This window comes from Sinocyclocheilus grahami, unplaced genomic scaffold (genome assembly GCF_001515645.1).
Source record: "Sinocyclocheilus grahami isolate Dianchi unplaced genomic scaffold, SAMN03320097.WGS_v1.1 scaffold6.1, whole genome shotgun sequence".
Lineage (NCBI taxonomy): Eukaryota > Metazoa > Chordata > Actinopteri > Cypriniformes > Cyprinidae > Sinocyclocheilus > Sinocyclocheilus grahami.
The window spans coordinates 2564692-2582338 of NW_015505185.1; the positions used below are offsets into that span (position 1 = coordinate 2564692).

The 17647-nt window shown below is 35.6% G+C and overlaps 1 protein-coding gene and 3 pseudogenes across 1 annotated transcript; 1 reads left to right on the top strand and 3 right to left on the bottom strand.

Moving 5' to 3' along the window:
* The window catches only part of LOC107587962 (olfactory receptor 1M1-like), a 48977-nt pseudogene extending 47167 nt beyond the window's left edge, over positions 1-1810 (top strand).
* A 3976-nt stretch (positions 1811-5786) lies between these two features.
* On the bottom strand, positions 5787-6671 carry LOC107587970 (olfactory receptor 51E2-like; annotated as a pseudogene).
* Positions 6672-6675: 4 nt separating this feature from the next.
* On the bottom strand, positions 6676-9415 carry LOC107587981 (olfactory receptor 2AT4-like; annotated as a pseudogene).
* A 3488-nt stretch (positions 9416-12903) lies between these two features.
* Positions 12904-13866, bottom strand: LOC107587991 (olfactory receptor 10A5-like). The gene has a single exon (XM_016275974.1). It carries the CDS (start codon positions 13864-13866, stop codon positions 12904-12906), a length of 963 nt encoding a protein of 320 aa, XP_016131460.1.
* Between the last annotated feature and the right edge of the window lie 3781 nt (positions 13867-17647).

Consider the following 17647-nt stretch of genomic DNA (forward strand, 5'->3'; position numbering starts at 1 on the left):
TCTAATTAATTCATAGGAAAACCTTTCTTTGAATGAACACACATATCCTTCAGGTCATGGTGTATGTTGTCTTTGATATTTTTAGACTATTCTATGCATGCTTATGATGGAACCCATTCCTGTCATCTTGCCATATGTAATCATACCATGTTTAGTATCTATGAATTCACCTTCTGATGATCTAAACGAGCGTGTATATTAAATGTTGGTACATAGGCAATATATTAGTGTCCTGAGAATCTTTATTAATTTTGATTCAAGTTCCATTTGCAAAGTACCATGCCCTCACACAAAGGGTCATAAAAACTCCCCAGTATCTCAAAACTCCCACTTGGGACGTCAGCCTTTCTCATTGGACAAGTCCATTTTGAGAGGCGGGAATCTTCCGAGACATTAAAAGCCCCACACTAGGGACCCATCCAGAGTCGGTGGGTCTGTTAGGTTAAGATGAAGATGTGAACAAACGCTCCAGGACACCTTAAGTACGTGCCATGCTTCGGCCTTGACTTTTCCATTCATCAAGATTCTCTGACACAAACTGGTTCTTTTTCATCAACCAACTTCAGCAAAGATCAACTTGAACCATGTAGTTAATAAAGTCTTACCTGTATCACACTTGACGTTGTTCATTGTTTGCTCATAACTGGAGTCACTTAATCATGCAGATTTATGCTACAAGCTCTTTGTAGAATTGTACAGTAAGAAAGTTATTTCCCTTAACCAGGAAATTAACGTTCTAAGAATTGACAGACAGTTGACCCAGAGAGGTCAAGTAAATATCAACAGCGGATCTAAATATTTATAATTAATTATAACTAGTTATGATTAATTATTCATATTTCCCCATGAGCTGATTCACTACAGTTATATCAAATACTATTTTGGACTTGAACAAGATTTTAGATTGTACCACGGAAATAAAATTTTTTGTTTACCTGACAAAACATGTTTTATTGTGGTCCCTGGATGTTTTTTGTTTAATGTTCCTTGTTGCTAAAGTGGATACTAACATTTTTAACAATCAAATTTAGTAAAAATATGGTGGATGTCCAGAGGAAGACAGTTTCAACTGGCCCTCCAAGCTACTATTGTCCAAAAAAAAGTACATCAGTGTCAGTGTTACAACTGTCAGTCAGAATGATCTCAGGAGATTTTTGAGAAAATATATATTTAAATTTAATGACAAGGATATCCAGTGTATAGAGTAATTCAAAGTAGGTTACAGACAATGAAGTCACAGTAATTTTTTACTCTGACTTTGTAGGTTTATTTGATGTTATGAATTTATGTTATAGTTAATAGACAATTTTGTGTATTCCTTGCATTTGTGGTGTCTTCGATCACATGACTTTCATTCTGTAAATCCAATGCTGTACCTAGTTATTATTGTGATCATGGACCAGTGTATATGTTGGCATGTAATGATGTTAGCATTAATTATTTAATGGCAAAACTCTGCACAGCTTTATATGTTGTAGCACCATTGCTCTTTATAGTCCTGTCATATCTGGGAATTTTTCTTGCCTTAAGTAAAATAACAACTTGGGAAGGACGTTTAAAAGCACTGAAGACCTGTGTTTCTCACCTGTTGTTTGTGGGATCATTTTTTCTCCCCATAATCTGCATATACACGGCTGCATTCATAGTTTCTGTTACTCCCAATACCAGGGTCATCAGCACATCTCTGGCATATGCTGTTCCACCAATGCTAAATCCCATTATTTATGTTTTAAATACATCTGAAATCAAAGACTTAATTCAAAAATACCTTAAAAAGAGATCAACACGAATTGAGAGTGTTTCAAACTAACTGTTTTCTTTATTATTTAATTAAATTGTTCATGTAAAATAAATTTGTATTAAAAAACATTCTCAAAAAATTATTTTAAAACATAGCAAATCTATGGATTAAGAAGAAATTTAGGAGCAAATTAACTAAATATACTGGGTTATATACAATAAGGCTGTTACACTGTGTTTAAGCGTAAAGAAGAGACAAGCAGTAATATGCTTTTATTTTTATTGTATTTTTGTATCTATTACATCTTATTTAATGTGCCTGTATTGTACTGTATGTATTCTTAATTACTAACCCAAAGACAAAACAAACAAAAACAAGCAAAATGCACGAGCAATTTGAATGACTTTGTGTGAGCAGTCATTACTATGCTGAAATATGTGCATATTTCATGTTACCCTTTCAAGTTTCATCCACCCAAATGCTGTTAACTCTTATGTTTGATCACATAATTAAAATAATATTATTTTAGAATGTATTCCTGTTTGAACATGCAATCCAATGGTACATTTTCACATGAGCATGCTGCTCTGAGATACGTATATGCTGATAAGGTTCTTTTATTGTCTCTCTGTTGCAGTGTCTCAAATGGCATTTTAGTTTTGCTATCTCTGTCTTCGCTTTACAATAAAGAATAAAACTGAACATGAACCAAGATATCAATGTATTGATGAAAACTTGAGGAATTTCACACGGAAGAATGTGAAAGTACACTGTTTTCTTGGTAACACTTTACAATAAGGTTCCATTAGTTAATGTTAGTTAATGTATTAACTAACAAGAACAAACAACGAACTATATATTTATTACAAAATGTATTAATCTTTGTTAATGTTAGTTAATGAAAATACAGTCGTTCATTGTTAGTTCATGGTAATTCACAGTGCATTAACTAATGTTAACAAGCACAACTTTTGATTTTAATAATGCATAGTAAATGATGAAATTAACATTAACTAAGATTAATACATGCTGTACAAGTATTGTTCATTCTTAGTTCATTTTAACTAAAGTAGTAAACTAATGTTAACTAATGAACCTTATTGTAAAGTGTTACCGTTTTCTTTGCTTACAATCCACAAATGCTCAGAAATAGTCTATACTGTGCAAATAAATATTCAGCCATTTGAATTGGTCTTCTTTCTGATGTCCATAAAGCATACCTATAATAAAAGGTACTGTATAGTGTAGTAGTTATCAGTGTTTGGCAGTAAATGCATTACAATAATAATATTAGTCTACTATCTTGAGTAGTTTAACCAATTACTAATAATATTTCAGTGGTAATATTGCAGTTATCATCCATAAAATAGATTGTTACAACCTTTAGTTTTGTTTGTATCAACTAGTAATTATTGGGAGTATAGCTACCACAATCCAATCATCCCCAGATTTATTTTCGGAAGCATCAAAACTCATGCAAGCAAGTGTTCTCAGTATTGCAGCAAAACTAGCTTAGAAGATGGAAGAGCTGATATTAAGTGGCTTGAAATACTTCCATTACTTTTTGGCGGTAGAAAAGATAACAAGAACACACACAATGAATCTTGGGATAGCCTGGGCCGCAAAGGATCCATTTGTTGTATCCTTTGTGGTCTGGGAAACAAAAGATACATTTCAAGGCTGCAACAGCCTTTGTTATGCCACTATAACAGAATACAGCCTTAAAGGATGTAGCCTCTGAATTGGGACAGAGCTATCGGATTAATTATGCACAGAGACAGAACTCAGAATATCAAAAGATGCTTGTCATCCAGATAGAGAGGGAATAGTGATCATATAATATGAGTGATGTACAGTATTGTGTAGGTATTCATGCGTGACCAAAATAAAAAATGCACCGGGTAAAAAAGTTCAAACCATTCCTTTGCATACCGACATGGTTGACAGCTATTAATGCACAATCACCATTTTAGATTGACTAACTGTAATACTGTACAAAGTTGATGAAATTATGAAAATTCATATTAAAAAAGAAAAGTAAAAAATGTAAATTTTAGCATTGTATTTTTTTTGTGTTTTTTACATTTTATATAATTTTACTTTTATATAATAGTTTTTGTTTTAAAATATAATAATATTATTGCACTTTATTATTTTGTTTCTTTTTTTAAATAAAGTGCAATTATACTATTATTACTATTATTAATGCATTTATTTTTATAGTTATATTTAATGGGCCACACTATACAGTGTGAGCACCAAACCAAATCTCCAGGTGCTGTCATGAGAACCAGATTGAAAAACCTGTGTGTATCCCTGACTATTTCCTTGAGTTTCTGTAATATAATGTTTGCAAGTAAGTTTGTTAAATGCAATCCTTCCACTAAAAATAGTTCCTGACAGTGACAGTAAATGGCAAGAGAATGATCCAAGCTGTAACATGCCTCATCATATGGAGCGCAAATAAAAACAGAGAATAAGAGCTGTTCTCATCCACTGTGTAATTTATTTTTAACAACATATATGATATTTTTCATACATATATATCTGCTTATCTTTCAGCATAAGAAAACGTTTTCCATCTTTAGTTTAAAAGTTTATACTAAGCGCCACAACTGCTGGACTGTGTTAAGAGAGCACGGGGCGCAGATGTCACAAACAAATGCACCTATCCACCTCACAACCTTCCAACACCGAAGACTTGTGACTTCACTTCCCAACATCCGGGAGAGCCACCACTAGGGCGGAGGTCACCTCAGCCAGAGTCTTTTCTCACCTTGTTAGAAAACAAGAATACAACAGCTGAAGTCCTGGTAAACAACACTGGAAAGTGTCTATTTTCTGGCAGGGAAAAGGACACTAGGGAGGTCACATCCTACCTGAAGGGGAGGTAACGTTGAGAGAACAATCTATGGACTTACAGAAGGAAGTACCATATAGGGAACATCCTGTAGTGGGCTCAACCCAAGAGAAGAACCAGATACAGAACCTCATGATAGACCATGTGTCTGTGTAAGGAAACAGTGTACCCCAGAGGGCAAGTCAGTGGAATGATACACATATGGGACCACGAAGAGGAGCCACAACAAATGGAACACTAATTAATTGCGGGAGTTCACTCTGTGGAAATTATTTCGTAATTAATAATATAGTGAGTTCCTCTGCTGAACTCAGCTATGCAAAAAAATGCTTAAGTGATGGAAGGTTGTCCAGGGTTTATGAGAAGGAACTAAACTGGACTCAATGAGCGCAATGCCACCTGAGACAGGGGGAGGTGCTGTGTGCAAGCTCTACATGCTACCAGTCACCTGATTTCAAGAACTATTCAGAACTCTGGAAAAAAACTGGTTCCATCCGTAGATTGTAGAATCGGGCAAATGTATTGGGTGTATCCCAACCTGCAGCTCTACAGATGTCTGCTAGAGAGGCACTGTTCGCTAAAGCTGACAAAGCAGCAATGCCCCTGGTCGAGTGGGCTCTCACTCCCAGCGGGCATGATAAGCCTCTAGCCTGATAGGCCATCAGGATCACATCCACAATTCAGTGGGAGAACCTCTGTTTAGAGACAGTATTCCCCTTCTGCTGTCCTCCAAAGCAGACAAAGAGCTGTTCAGACAGTCTGAAACTCTGCATACATTCCAAATAAATGTGCAGGGCTCACACTGGGCACAACAGAGAAAGGTCAGGGTACCACTTCTGAAGGGAGATAGCTTGCAAGGGTACCACCTGTTTCCACAAGAGAGTGGTGGGAACCTTGGGCATATATCCGGGCTGGGGACTCAGGACAACGTGAGAGTCTGCCAGTCCAAATTATAGGCAAGATTGACTAACAGAGAGGGCTTGCAGATCCCCCACCCTCTTGATAGAAGTGAGTGCAGTAAGAAAGGCCGTCTTCATAGAGAGGGCATTAAGGTCAACTCACTGAAGAGGCTCAAATGGATCTCTCTGTAAGGCCTGAAGGACCACTGAGAAATCCCAAGAGGGAATGAGGCACGGCCTCAGGGGATTTAACCTCCGGGCAACTCTTAGGAATCTGACAGACAGATCACGCCTCTACAGTGGTTCGCTGCAGAGTGTAGAAGCAGACAGGTGGGAGAAGACTGTACCACATGATTAACATAACCCGAATGCCAGGTGAGATCGCTATTGTCACATCATGCACATAAACAACACATCTGGGCACATAGTACAGACAAATGATAAATAGTTGAGGAGTGCAAGTTGGGAACGTTTTATAACGGGCCTGAACATCTGAGATTTTGAAAACAGACGTGATGATAGCAATAAAAGAAAACATAATAAAAATCAAAGGGCCCAAAAGAACAAACATGGCACATGAAAATGAAAAAAACTTTTTCTGTCTTACATCTCCACAAGACAGTTTAATTATCGAATTTTGGTCACAGTAATTTTGGGTTATTACATTGGAATCACAGTAGGGCTCATCGAAGGCATGATAAACAACGACTGACAGCCATGAAATACAGATGACCCAAATCACTGCACATGCCAATAAAATTTGTAATAAGGACACAGTATCTCAGTGGGTTACACACTGCAACAAACCGATCAATGGCCATTAATAGCATTAGGAAAGAGTTAATAGTCCCTAAGTAGTGAACAAAAAACATCTGCACAAAGCAGCTACAAAATGGTATCTCACTGCTATTGAAAAAGTATTTTGCAATGGCTTTAGGCAGCATGATGGTTCCAAAAGCAAGATCAGACACTGCAAGATTACAGAAGATTAAATGAGTAGGTTTCTGAAGGCTTCTCTCATAAGCAATAAATGAAATGATAAAGACATTTCCTCCAGCTAGTGTCAAGCAGACAAAGAACAAAAGGGTTCCCACGCCTCCATAATACTGTGGATGGAGTCCTGGAAATCCCAGCAGGTTTCAGTAAAGACAGTGACATTTGTGGGAGTCATGACTCTAGAACGGCTTTGGAGTTACCTGATACAAATTCACAGAAATATAAAAAGAATTTTAAAAAGCAATGACAATTACACAAGCATTTGACTGTCAATGCAAAATAAAACAACATATAAAAGTTTATAATTCAACGTCTGCAACAATTGCTGTTGTTATAAAATTTTACATAGATTATATTGATAATATATCATTCACATACATTACCTCCATGTAAACTATTCTGATGTAATTGGCATAATCAATTAAAATTGCATTAGTTTGAGTTTGATGGAGAAGATTCACAATCACTAACTGTATTAATCCACAAACAAAAATGCCTTTCTCTCTGTGCATCCATCTAACAGTGCTATACACAGTCAATTTATTTGACTTTTAACCATAGTCAAAGTTTTAATAAGTAAATTACTTAAGTTTTCCAATGTCACAACATTGCGCACAGTCAACTTGCTGTCATGAGCTCACAGAATGGCTTTGACTGTTCCAATATGGCGGATGACTAACGTATAATGTTCCATAGAAACAGTCACTAATAAGGCATCTACATAAACATATCTTATCGGTCAGAACCTCCCAAAACCCTTCACAAATTGCACCCTGTTTATTGATGCTGTGCAAAATGTTAAAACTGTTTTAAATGAAACTGCTTTAATTTAAACAACTTAATCTTAATAATTCAGTTGCATTGCATAATTTTTGACATGACTTCTATGATTCTCCATTATCAAAAAGAGCTGTTATCTTTCAGATTTAGATTTAGATTTTATTTATTAGGCTGGCCCTTTCTCCGTAGTAATGCCACCACACAAAATGCCTCTATATAGGCCCAGACAATAAAGAAATTCATCATTTACTTGGTAATAATAATAATAACATGGGCTGTAACCACATTGTGGCATCCCACTGTCAGACTACTCAATCTAAATTCCACAAAATCTCCCAATCCCAAAGCCGTTGTGTGATTACAATGTCTTTCACCATTTGTGAACTGAATTCTTTACAACAGCCGCATAATTACACAGTAAAATATTTATATACATTAATACAACAAATATTTTCTCTAATACGAGAAAACACTCCTATTTAAAATTGCTTGCATTCATAAAAGCAGAACTATCAAGGCCTTCCAGTGGAGACAGGACTTTGCACAGCTCTTGCCCAATGTCAGTATTTGTGTGGCTTCAGTACATTAACCAAACTGGGATAGTTCAAAATAAAATCATAATGAATAATACTGTCACGACACACACACTGGGAGCACAGGAACGAACGCGGAGATGAGGAATAAAGTACATTTCAAAGATTTAATAATAAACAAAAGCTAGGAATACAGAGACACGGGATACACTGAGGACACAAAATGACATTCGACAGCGGACAGGAAACAAGGGGCAAAACACACTTTATATGAACAGAAACTAATGGAACACACCTGGGATCAACAGAACTAAATGGGAATAGGAACAAGAAAAAACAAATATGGGCATAAACATTAACCTGGAGCACATGGGGGAGGAAACCACAACAAGAGACATGGAACAAAATCTGACAAATACACAGTTTGGCCTTATGTTAGAATTTTTGCAACTATAATATGAGTCAATATGAAGAAGGAAAATTTTGAAAAGAATCGACTGAAACATAAGAACAACAGTACTGCATAAAATCCATAACCTCGAAACTAACATTTAGGACAAACAATTAACTGGGAAATAAAGTAGAGCGCAATAGAAAAAGGCAACTACAATGTACATGGACTATATTATTCTTATCTTTTTTTTCTGTCAATGTGAATCATTGGGTTGACATAATTAATATGATACGCGTACCCAGACTGATTAGAACTGTCAAATCCATTTTCAACACTTACTGGAATCTGTTTCTTGTTTATAAATACTGGGATATAATCTAGAGCTTGACTACAGTTTGTCCAACTCAATTCATAAAGCATGTTATAGCAACTGTAAATGAATGCAATTTGTTTCTTTTGAAATGGTCTTTTTAAAATCTTTTTTACCTCTTCTGTTCTCAAACAATAAATCATAGGTGGTAGTAGGTTATACATCATGACAATGAGTAATCGCAAATCTGTACTGTACTTTACCCCAATGTTGCCAAACAATTAATAAGACACCTGGGTAGAAAATAGAGAGCAATTATGATGAGCTGAGGACTGCAGGTGGAGAAAGTCTTCATCCTTCCTTGAGTGCTTGAAATTCGCATAACTGCCACAAAGATGGAGCAGTAAGAAAATATAATAACAGCAAAGGAACCTACTAGTACTACAAGGGCATAAATAAGGGCTGGAATACTATACAGTGATCTGTCTGTGCATGTCAGGGTTGTAACGGAGACATGATCACAGTAACAGTGTATAATGGTGTTTTCTGCACAGTAAGGGAGAGGATAAGCTCGAATGACTATCATTAAGGGTCCTGCCAAACTCAAAATCCAAGAGCCAAGGATCAAAATGAATACAGTTTGTCATGATACTGTGATATTGAAGTGGATAACAAATTGCTGCGTAGCGATCCATAACCATTACTACCAGAACATTTGAACAAACACCACATAAATAATGCACAAAGAACATCTGAACACAACAACCCAAGAATGAAATGGTTTCATCTTGAAACCAGTACCTGCTGATTATCTTCGGTAATGTTGCGGTGCTGAATAGTACATCACACACAACTAGATTTATAATGAAATAATATACGGGCCTCTGAAGGCTCTTAGTCATTACAAATGCTGAATCAATGTAAACACATAAACAAGAAACAGAATGGCTGATACGAGGCCATAGTAATGAGACTGAAATCCACAAAATCCTTCACAGAACTAATGTTTCCCACTGACATGGCCTGTTACACAGATGACGCAGTTCTTTCAGGGACAGTGACAGAATTACCAAGTTCCTAATCTCTAAAATGTCATTCTTAATCAAAAATTTAAAAAAAATTAGATGATTTGATGCCCTTCCTGATTTTCCTGCTATAGTTTTTTACCAACTGACCCTGAGAGTTTGATGAGCATTACAATAGCAAATCCAGCAGTAACTGTTAATGTGAATGAGGACGTCAAATAGGCTACACCTCTTAAAGAAATGGTTCACCCAAATTATAATTCTTTCATCATTTATTCACCCTCATGGCAATCCAAACCTATGATATAATTTTTAACATGGAGTACAAAAAAAATTCTTGAATATAGTTCACCTAACTCTTTTCCATAATAATAGTTCATAAGCTTTCAAGCTCTAAAAAAAAAAAAGAACCAAACACTCCATAAAGTAACCATGAAAGCCATACAGCTTGTGCTCTGCAGCTACAAAAATAACAGTATACATACAATTCAATATATTACATAAAAATAATGACTTTATTTAAATTTTTGGAAAAAGGTTGAGACCTCTGAGGCGGGACTACATCTTTTATGCAGGAACTACATTTAATGCTAGATTTATTTTATTTCAGATAAAATTAGATAATTAGATTCTGGTGCATATTGCAGCAGATGTGTGGTGTATTGAATAACAATGTGAAAAATACTCTGTCCTGCTTTTGCTGTTGATGTTATTATTTCCTGCCTAAGTGTGGGAGCTGCATTGAGAAGAACAGTAAATCCCAATTTTATCTATCAGTCAAATGGTGACTTTGGAAGTATTATTGAATAAAGTATATACTATAAGTACAGAGTTCCTAAAGTTGGATTTGCAGAGAAACAAGGTGAGACTTTGACATGCATACAAAAAAAATTATATGTAGTTGTCTGGTGCGCATTCAGAACTTTTTAATCAGTATTCAGAAAAAAAATTCTCTTTTTTTCCCTGCAAATGTTAACTTACAGTGTATAAATATTATATAACTATGTTCAGCATAAGCCACTTTTTCTGCAACATTGTGGTCTAACTTATTAAATATAACAGATCAGAGCAAATGTAAAGACATGGCAATTTTCCTCTTCTGAAATTGACTTAAAATCTTTTTTACTTCCCTATGTTTTCAAAATACATATTTTCTGACAATACTGAGCAGCATTGTACAGTTAGAAGGAACACACAAATGATTCAGGTTGTTGCAAGAGGTTTTGAACCTTTTTATTAACACAGTTGGCAAGCACCCTTGTTATTTAGTTATTTAAAAATTAGACGGCTATGTGTGAGAGTTGCATCGAGTAGCATGGGGCAGCCAATTTTATCCATCAGTATAATGGTATAATGGTTTTATCATGTAATGAATGAAAGTATAGAGTCTTTAAAGTGACATTCACTGAAAAAAGAAAAGAAAAAACTTAAAATACTCTTATGTGCAAATGAAAAACTTTTCCAGTGCACAAGAAAATGCTGGCATTCTTACTCGTTACAGTTTTCTGGTTTATTTACATAGAGTTTTCTGATGTGCTGCGCTAAAGTTTGTCGTGCACACATAGAATTTCCTAAACTATAACAAAGAATATAATCAACAATTACAACATGTTCAACAACAGAAGCCAGTTTTCTCTGCAACATTAACAGAAAGTAAGATAAAATAATTTGTGTTTCATTTGTAGCAAAAAATTGGGTGTTCAGACAAAATTAGAACAGCTCAGAGAGCTCATCCTGAACCATAACGATATGGCATATGATTCACATTTTTTATCTTTATATTTGTATAACATTACATAATGAATTTATATGCATTTATATGATGTATACGATTATTTAAAGTATATTTGAGCAGCAGAGTGGAAAAAGTCATTTTAGGCCTACCTATTGCATAAATTATCATAATAAAACTACCATATTGTCTATAATATAATATTAGCACTGTAAGTAATGTTATAGCAGAAGGTGCAAAAAATAATTCTTAATTTCATGAAAATAAAATCAATTTAAATTAGATAATTAGATTCTGGTGCATATTGCAGCAGATGTGTGGTGTATTGAATAACAATGTGAAAAATACTCTGTCCTGCTTTTGCTGTTGATGTTATTATTTCCTGCCTAAGTGTGGGAGCTGCATTGAGAAGAACAGTGAATCCCAATTTTATCTATCAGTCAAATGGTGACTTTGGAAGTATTATTGAATAAAGTATATACTATAAGTACAGAGTTCCTAAAGTTGGATTTGCAGAGAAACAAGGTGAGACTTTGACATGCATACAAAAAAAATTATATGTAGTTGTCTGGTGCGCATTCAGAACTTTTTAATCAGTATTCAGAAAAAAAATTATCTTTTTTTCCCTGCAAATGTTAACTTACAGTGTATAAATATTATATAACTATGTTCAGCATAAGCCACTTTTTCTGCAACATTGTGGTCTAACTTATTAAATATAACAGATCAGAGCAAATGTAAAGACATGGCAATTTTCCTCTTCTGAAATTGACTTAAAATCTTTTTTACTTCCCTATGTTTTCAAAATACATATTTTCTGACAATACTGAGCAGCATTGTACAGTTAGAAGGAACACACAAATGATTCAGGTTGTTGCAAGAGAAAGGTTTTGAACCTTTTTATTAACACAGTTGGCAAGCACCCCTGTTATTTAAAAACATTTTAATTAGACGGCTATGTGTGAGAGTTGCATCGAGTAGCATGGGGCAGCCAATTTTATCCATCAGTATAATGGTGACAGTGCTTTATCATGTAATGAATGAAAGTATAGAGTCTTTAAAGTGACATTCACTGAAAAAAGAAAATAAAACACTTAAAATACTCTTATGTGCAAATGAAAAACTTTTCCAGTGCACAAGAAAATGCTGGCATTCTTACTCGTTACAGTTTTCTGGTTTATTTACATAGAGTTTTCTGATGTGCTGCGCTAAAGTTTGTCGTGTACACAGAATTTCCTAAACTATAACAAAGAATATAATCAACAATTACAACATGTTCAACAACAGAAGCCAGTTTTCTCTGCAACATTAACAGAAACTAAGATAAAATAATTTGTGTTCCATTTGTAGCAAAAATTGGGTGTTCAGACAAAACTACCATATTGTCTATAATATAATATTAGCAATGTAAGTAATGTTATAGCAGAAGGTGCAAAAAATAATTCTTAATTTCATGAAAATAAAATCAATTTTCAGGAGCCCTTAAAAAAAAGACATATTAGTGTTCTTGGCATTCAGTCTAGTCCATTAACTCTTACTGGAATATGGTGCATGTTTTGTAATATAGAGATATCTAGTGTTGAGGACCTTATTACAATGGCAACAGTTTGGCCACCTCATTAAATAAAGCACATCAGATCGACCGTAAAGGAATACTAATTTGTTTCTTTTGAAATTGTCTACTTAGTAACTTTTTGACCTCTTCTGTTCTCAGACAATAAATAAGGGGGTTGATCATGGGTGGCAACACGCTATACATCATAATAATTACTAATCGTAAATCAGTGCTGAACTTTATACCAATGTTGCCAAACAAATAATTAAATAACCTGGGTAGGAAAAAGAGAGCAATTATGATGAGCTGAGGACTGCAGGTGGAGAAAGTCTTCATCTTTCCTTGATTACCTGAAATCTGCATAACTGCTAGAAAGATAGAGCAGTAAGAGAATATAATAACAGCAAAGGGCACCAACAGTATTGCAAAGGCATATATGAGAGCTGGAATACTATATAGTGATCTGTCTATGCATGCCAGTGTTGTGATTGAAACATGATCACAGTAACAGTGTATAATTGTGTTTTCTGCACAGTAAGGGAGAGGATAAGCTCGAATGACCATTGCCATGGGGCCTACCAAACCCAAAATCCAAGAGCCAAAGAACAGAATGAGTACATTTTGGTTTGTCATGATGCTATGATATTGAAGCGGGTAACAAATTGCTGCATAGCGGTCTATAGCAATTACTGCCAGAATAATTGAACATACACTGCCAAAATAATGCACAAAAAACATCTGCACAAAACAACCCAAGAATGAAATGGTTCCATCTTGAAACCAGTACCTGCTGATTATTTTCGATAATGTTGTGGTGCTGAATAGTACATCACCCACGACTAGATTTATAATGCAATAATAAACAGGTTTCTGAAGGCTCTTAGTCGTTACAAACAACATAAAAAATAAAGCATTTCCCACCAATGTAAACACATAAACAAAAAATAGAAGTGCTGAAACAAGTCCATAGTAATGAGGCTGGAGTCCAGGAAAGCCAACTATCACAAAATCCTTTATAAAGCTGACGTTTCCCACTGACATGATGAATATCAGTCCCTCAATATGGGTCTTTTTTCTGTATGTAGAAAATATTCCATTTAATATTATAATAATAGACTATAAGTATAATAATAGCAATAATTTTATAGTTTAAAAAAAGTTGTATGGATAAAGAGAAGCAAACCTGCCACACTTCTTTCACAGGCTACTGTCAAAGCACATTCTGTCCCTTTACAATGAGATGTGCTGGTGATGTGTCTGTTTATATCTGACAAATTATGAAGACAATGGCCTGAGACGCAAATGACATAGTTCCTCCGGGGACAGTGACAAAATTGTCATGTAGTTCTCTAACCTCTAAATCTTTACATTTACAAAAAAAAGTAAACCAGATGCAAAAGTACAGCTATTGACTTGTCTTCTTTTAAATAACAATAATAATATTCATAAATATAAAGGGGTGCACATTATATTTTATTTATAGTTTTTAAAACACTTCTAATAGTTTTCACTAAAATAGAATAAAATAAAATAAAACAGGCCCGGCCCGGCTACCTCCCTCACCTCTGGTGCCGTCTCCGTAGTGGGCGCCCTGATTTTAGTCGGTGAGGCAAGGTACTGCCCTGGGAAGGTGTCCCAGGCTGTTAAATACACAGATTAAAAGCTAAATGTTTTCATTGCGGTTCGTTCTTAGCAAAAAAAATTATTTTTTTTCCGTTCAGGTTATGCAGAGCGAAATAAGAACCGTGCTGCATTTAGAAAGAATTCTTATTAACTTTGCTATTATTCTTGAATTTTCAAACTGCTAACACTTTGCACTTGGCAGTTTCGAATTATGCCTTTACTGTATGACCATACAGTAGTCTATTTCAGTGTTTCCCAACCTTTTTTTAGTCGTGGCACCCTTTGGAAATTTTAACAAACTTGTGGCACCCTACAAAATGTATTTTGTCACAAATTTGAATTTCTAACTTCGATATGATAATTTGAAAAGTATAGATATTCAGTACAACAGGGAAGAACTGCAGAATATGTCATACAGATATTTTTAATATTATTTTAAAAAATTGTCCATCAATGGTGGCAATCAGTAGGCTAATTTCTAATAAAGAGACCAATTTATATGACAGATTTTAATGTAGGCTTTTACACATATGTAAACGTTTTTTAATTACCATTATAACTAGCCACCTCACAAATTTTTGCTCACTCAGTGTTTTTTTTATTTTACAGTGGGGTAATTTTGGTGCAGTAGCACGAGATAGCTTGATTTCAAACTTTGAATTGAATAAAAAATGACAAGTAAGCAGTCAGTAATAAATTAAGAACAAATAAAGAAATTAATAATGATAGCACAAATAAAAAATAACGACAGGCCTTCGAATTAAATAAATTGCTTTTTAGTTTTTCAGGTAGGTCTAACAGTAGGGTTAAGATATTTAACATTTATTTAATTTTTTTTTACTAATTATCCTAATAATGTTTAGTCCTAGAAAGCTATTATTATCAGAACACGTGAGCATAACATAGCGGTTGGCAGATCAATGAATGAGAGGGCAGCGTTACCAGAGTTGCCCATATACCACACCATGTTACAACACAGTAGGGCTATTGCAGACAGAAACAATACTGTACTACATCCATGTTTCCTGTCGGCTCAATTTTTGAGTGGACTTTGCTGTTCCGATGAGCATGAACGGTATACGAGTGGAGCGACTGAGCGGAGCGCACACACATAGAGCGGGATAATACGCAGAGCGTCACACCACGTGAAAGTGAAACCTGAGCGGTGAACTCATTTTCGGCAGCCGAAATTTCGATGCATCTCTAATTATTGTTGACATCAGAAATGGATATTATATAATAGATGCTTTTTTGAACATTTTAGCAATTTAAAAATATTAAAAAATGATTTTTTACACGGCACCCCTGCTCTCGACAGACAGCACCCCAGTTGGGAAACACTGGTCTATTTTATGTTTCAGCTGTTTGATCGCGCCAGCGCCTCACGGGCACACTAAGCTACTGCATTCATTGGAAACAGTGCAGCCGTTCACCGTGCCGTTCGGCGTGAGACCCGGTCCACTGTGGTATATTTTTGCTCATTATGATATTTTTCCGTCGATATTGGAACGCGCGTGAACTACAAAGCCTATTTTACCTAATAAGGCTAATAGTTTAGCTTCAGCTACATTGCGAATATGGACACATTTGGATTTGTGCCTGAGAGAGGTATGCCCAACTTTACCTTATGTTTCTTTATAAATTAATTTGTTTTGGCATGTTTATTGCTAAGCATATATTATTATATACGGCAATTATATTTATCCATTAGAATTATATATTTTTAAATTCTTATTCTGTTCTGATACGGTTAAATTTAAAGGATTTGTTGTAAAGTGAGGGGAACTAAAATATCCTATAGTGTTCATAATGTTGGTACATTATAACATTATTAGGCCTGCCATTATTATTTCTGAAAATGCAACTTATACGAGATTTATATATTTTTTATTTTCCTCAAAAAAAATTTTTTTTATTGTGTTTTTAAAAGCATGCAGCAAACGAAAATATGCGATTAATGTAAAAATTTGTTACTGTGGGTTAACAAATTTACATTAGTAGGCTATTCTTATGCTTGGCTTCACAAATAGCAACAGAGTCTGGGCCAAATCTGGTTTACATTCACTTTTGGCTTTTTTCAGTCGTGATTGCAAATGTTTTTTGTTTTTTGTTAATGTAGGCTACGATGGATAATTAAAACAAAAATCAGGCATGTGTATTTACAACATCAATTATAGGCCTACATTCTTTTTTTTAGAAATGGAAGTAACTTAAAATGTTATTGTGTGTTTGTAATTTTAATATTTATATCTATAGGCCTATACAGCAAAACGTCTCAGGTTACTTATGTAACCATTGTTCCCTGAGTAGGGAACGAGACACTGTGTCCTCTAGGGGTCGCTATGGGGATGCCTCGTCGTGACCCGTGTCTGAAGCATACATTGAAAAAACACCAACAACACGTTGGCCGCCGACAGCCCATGACGTCACTACCGGTGTGACTATAGTAAAAATAGGCGCCGAGAGAACATGTCATTCACTTCTTCGTCTGAAGCTTGTGTTCGAAGCATGGCAGGAAGCCTAGAGGACGCAGTGTCTCGTTCCCTACTCAGGGAACCATAGTTACATAAGTAACCTGAGACGTTCCCTTTCAAGGGAACTTCGAACTGTGTCCTCTAGGGGTTGCTGTGGGGAAAGGTATACCCACGCCGCCATGCTGAGGGGAGTGGGGGCCAGAACCATGGCGAGCACTAAGTACCAACTTTACCATTTTCATGGTGAGTTGCCCCTGGGACGTCAGACGGCTGTCTGTGACTTTATCCCCTATGGCCAAAGGCCTAGGCTACATACCCAACTTACCTGTTAGGACCAGACTCCTGGGCCCGGGGTAGAGCTCAAGGCTTGGATCATAAAGGATTCCTTTAAGAGGATACAACTCAGAACCTAGTATCACACTAAGTCTTGGCCTGTCACACAGGGGCTACCGCTTGCTCTTGCATAAGCTCTGAAAGGAACTGTCTCAACAGACCTCTAGTGGCCACACCCTGTTAAAGTAGGTATCCTAGGATACCTAAGTGGAGTGGGCCCTCACCATTTAGAAAAGAACGCAAAGAACTAGCGTGCGAACTTACCACAATGTGGATTTCAGAAAGTGCTCAAAGCCTCAAAGCCTTCACTTACCATAACATGGATTTTAGGATACCGTTCTAAGGGGCTCTCGTGGCACTCTGAAAGAGCAGCTCATAGATGGAATGGTGCA

Coding starts and splice junctions, on each gene's coding strand:
- LOC107587991 (XM_016275974.1), bottom strand. CDS start 13,866: ATGTCAGTGGGAAACGTCAGCTTTATAAAGGATTTTGTGATAGTTGGC.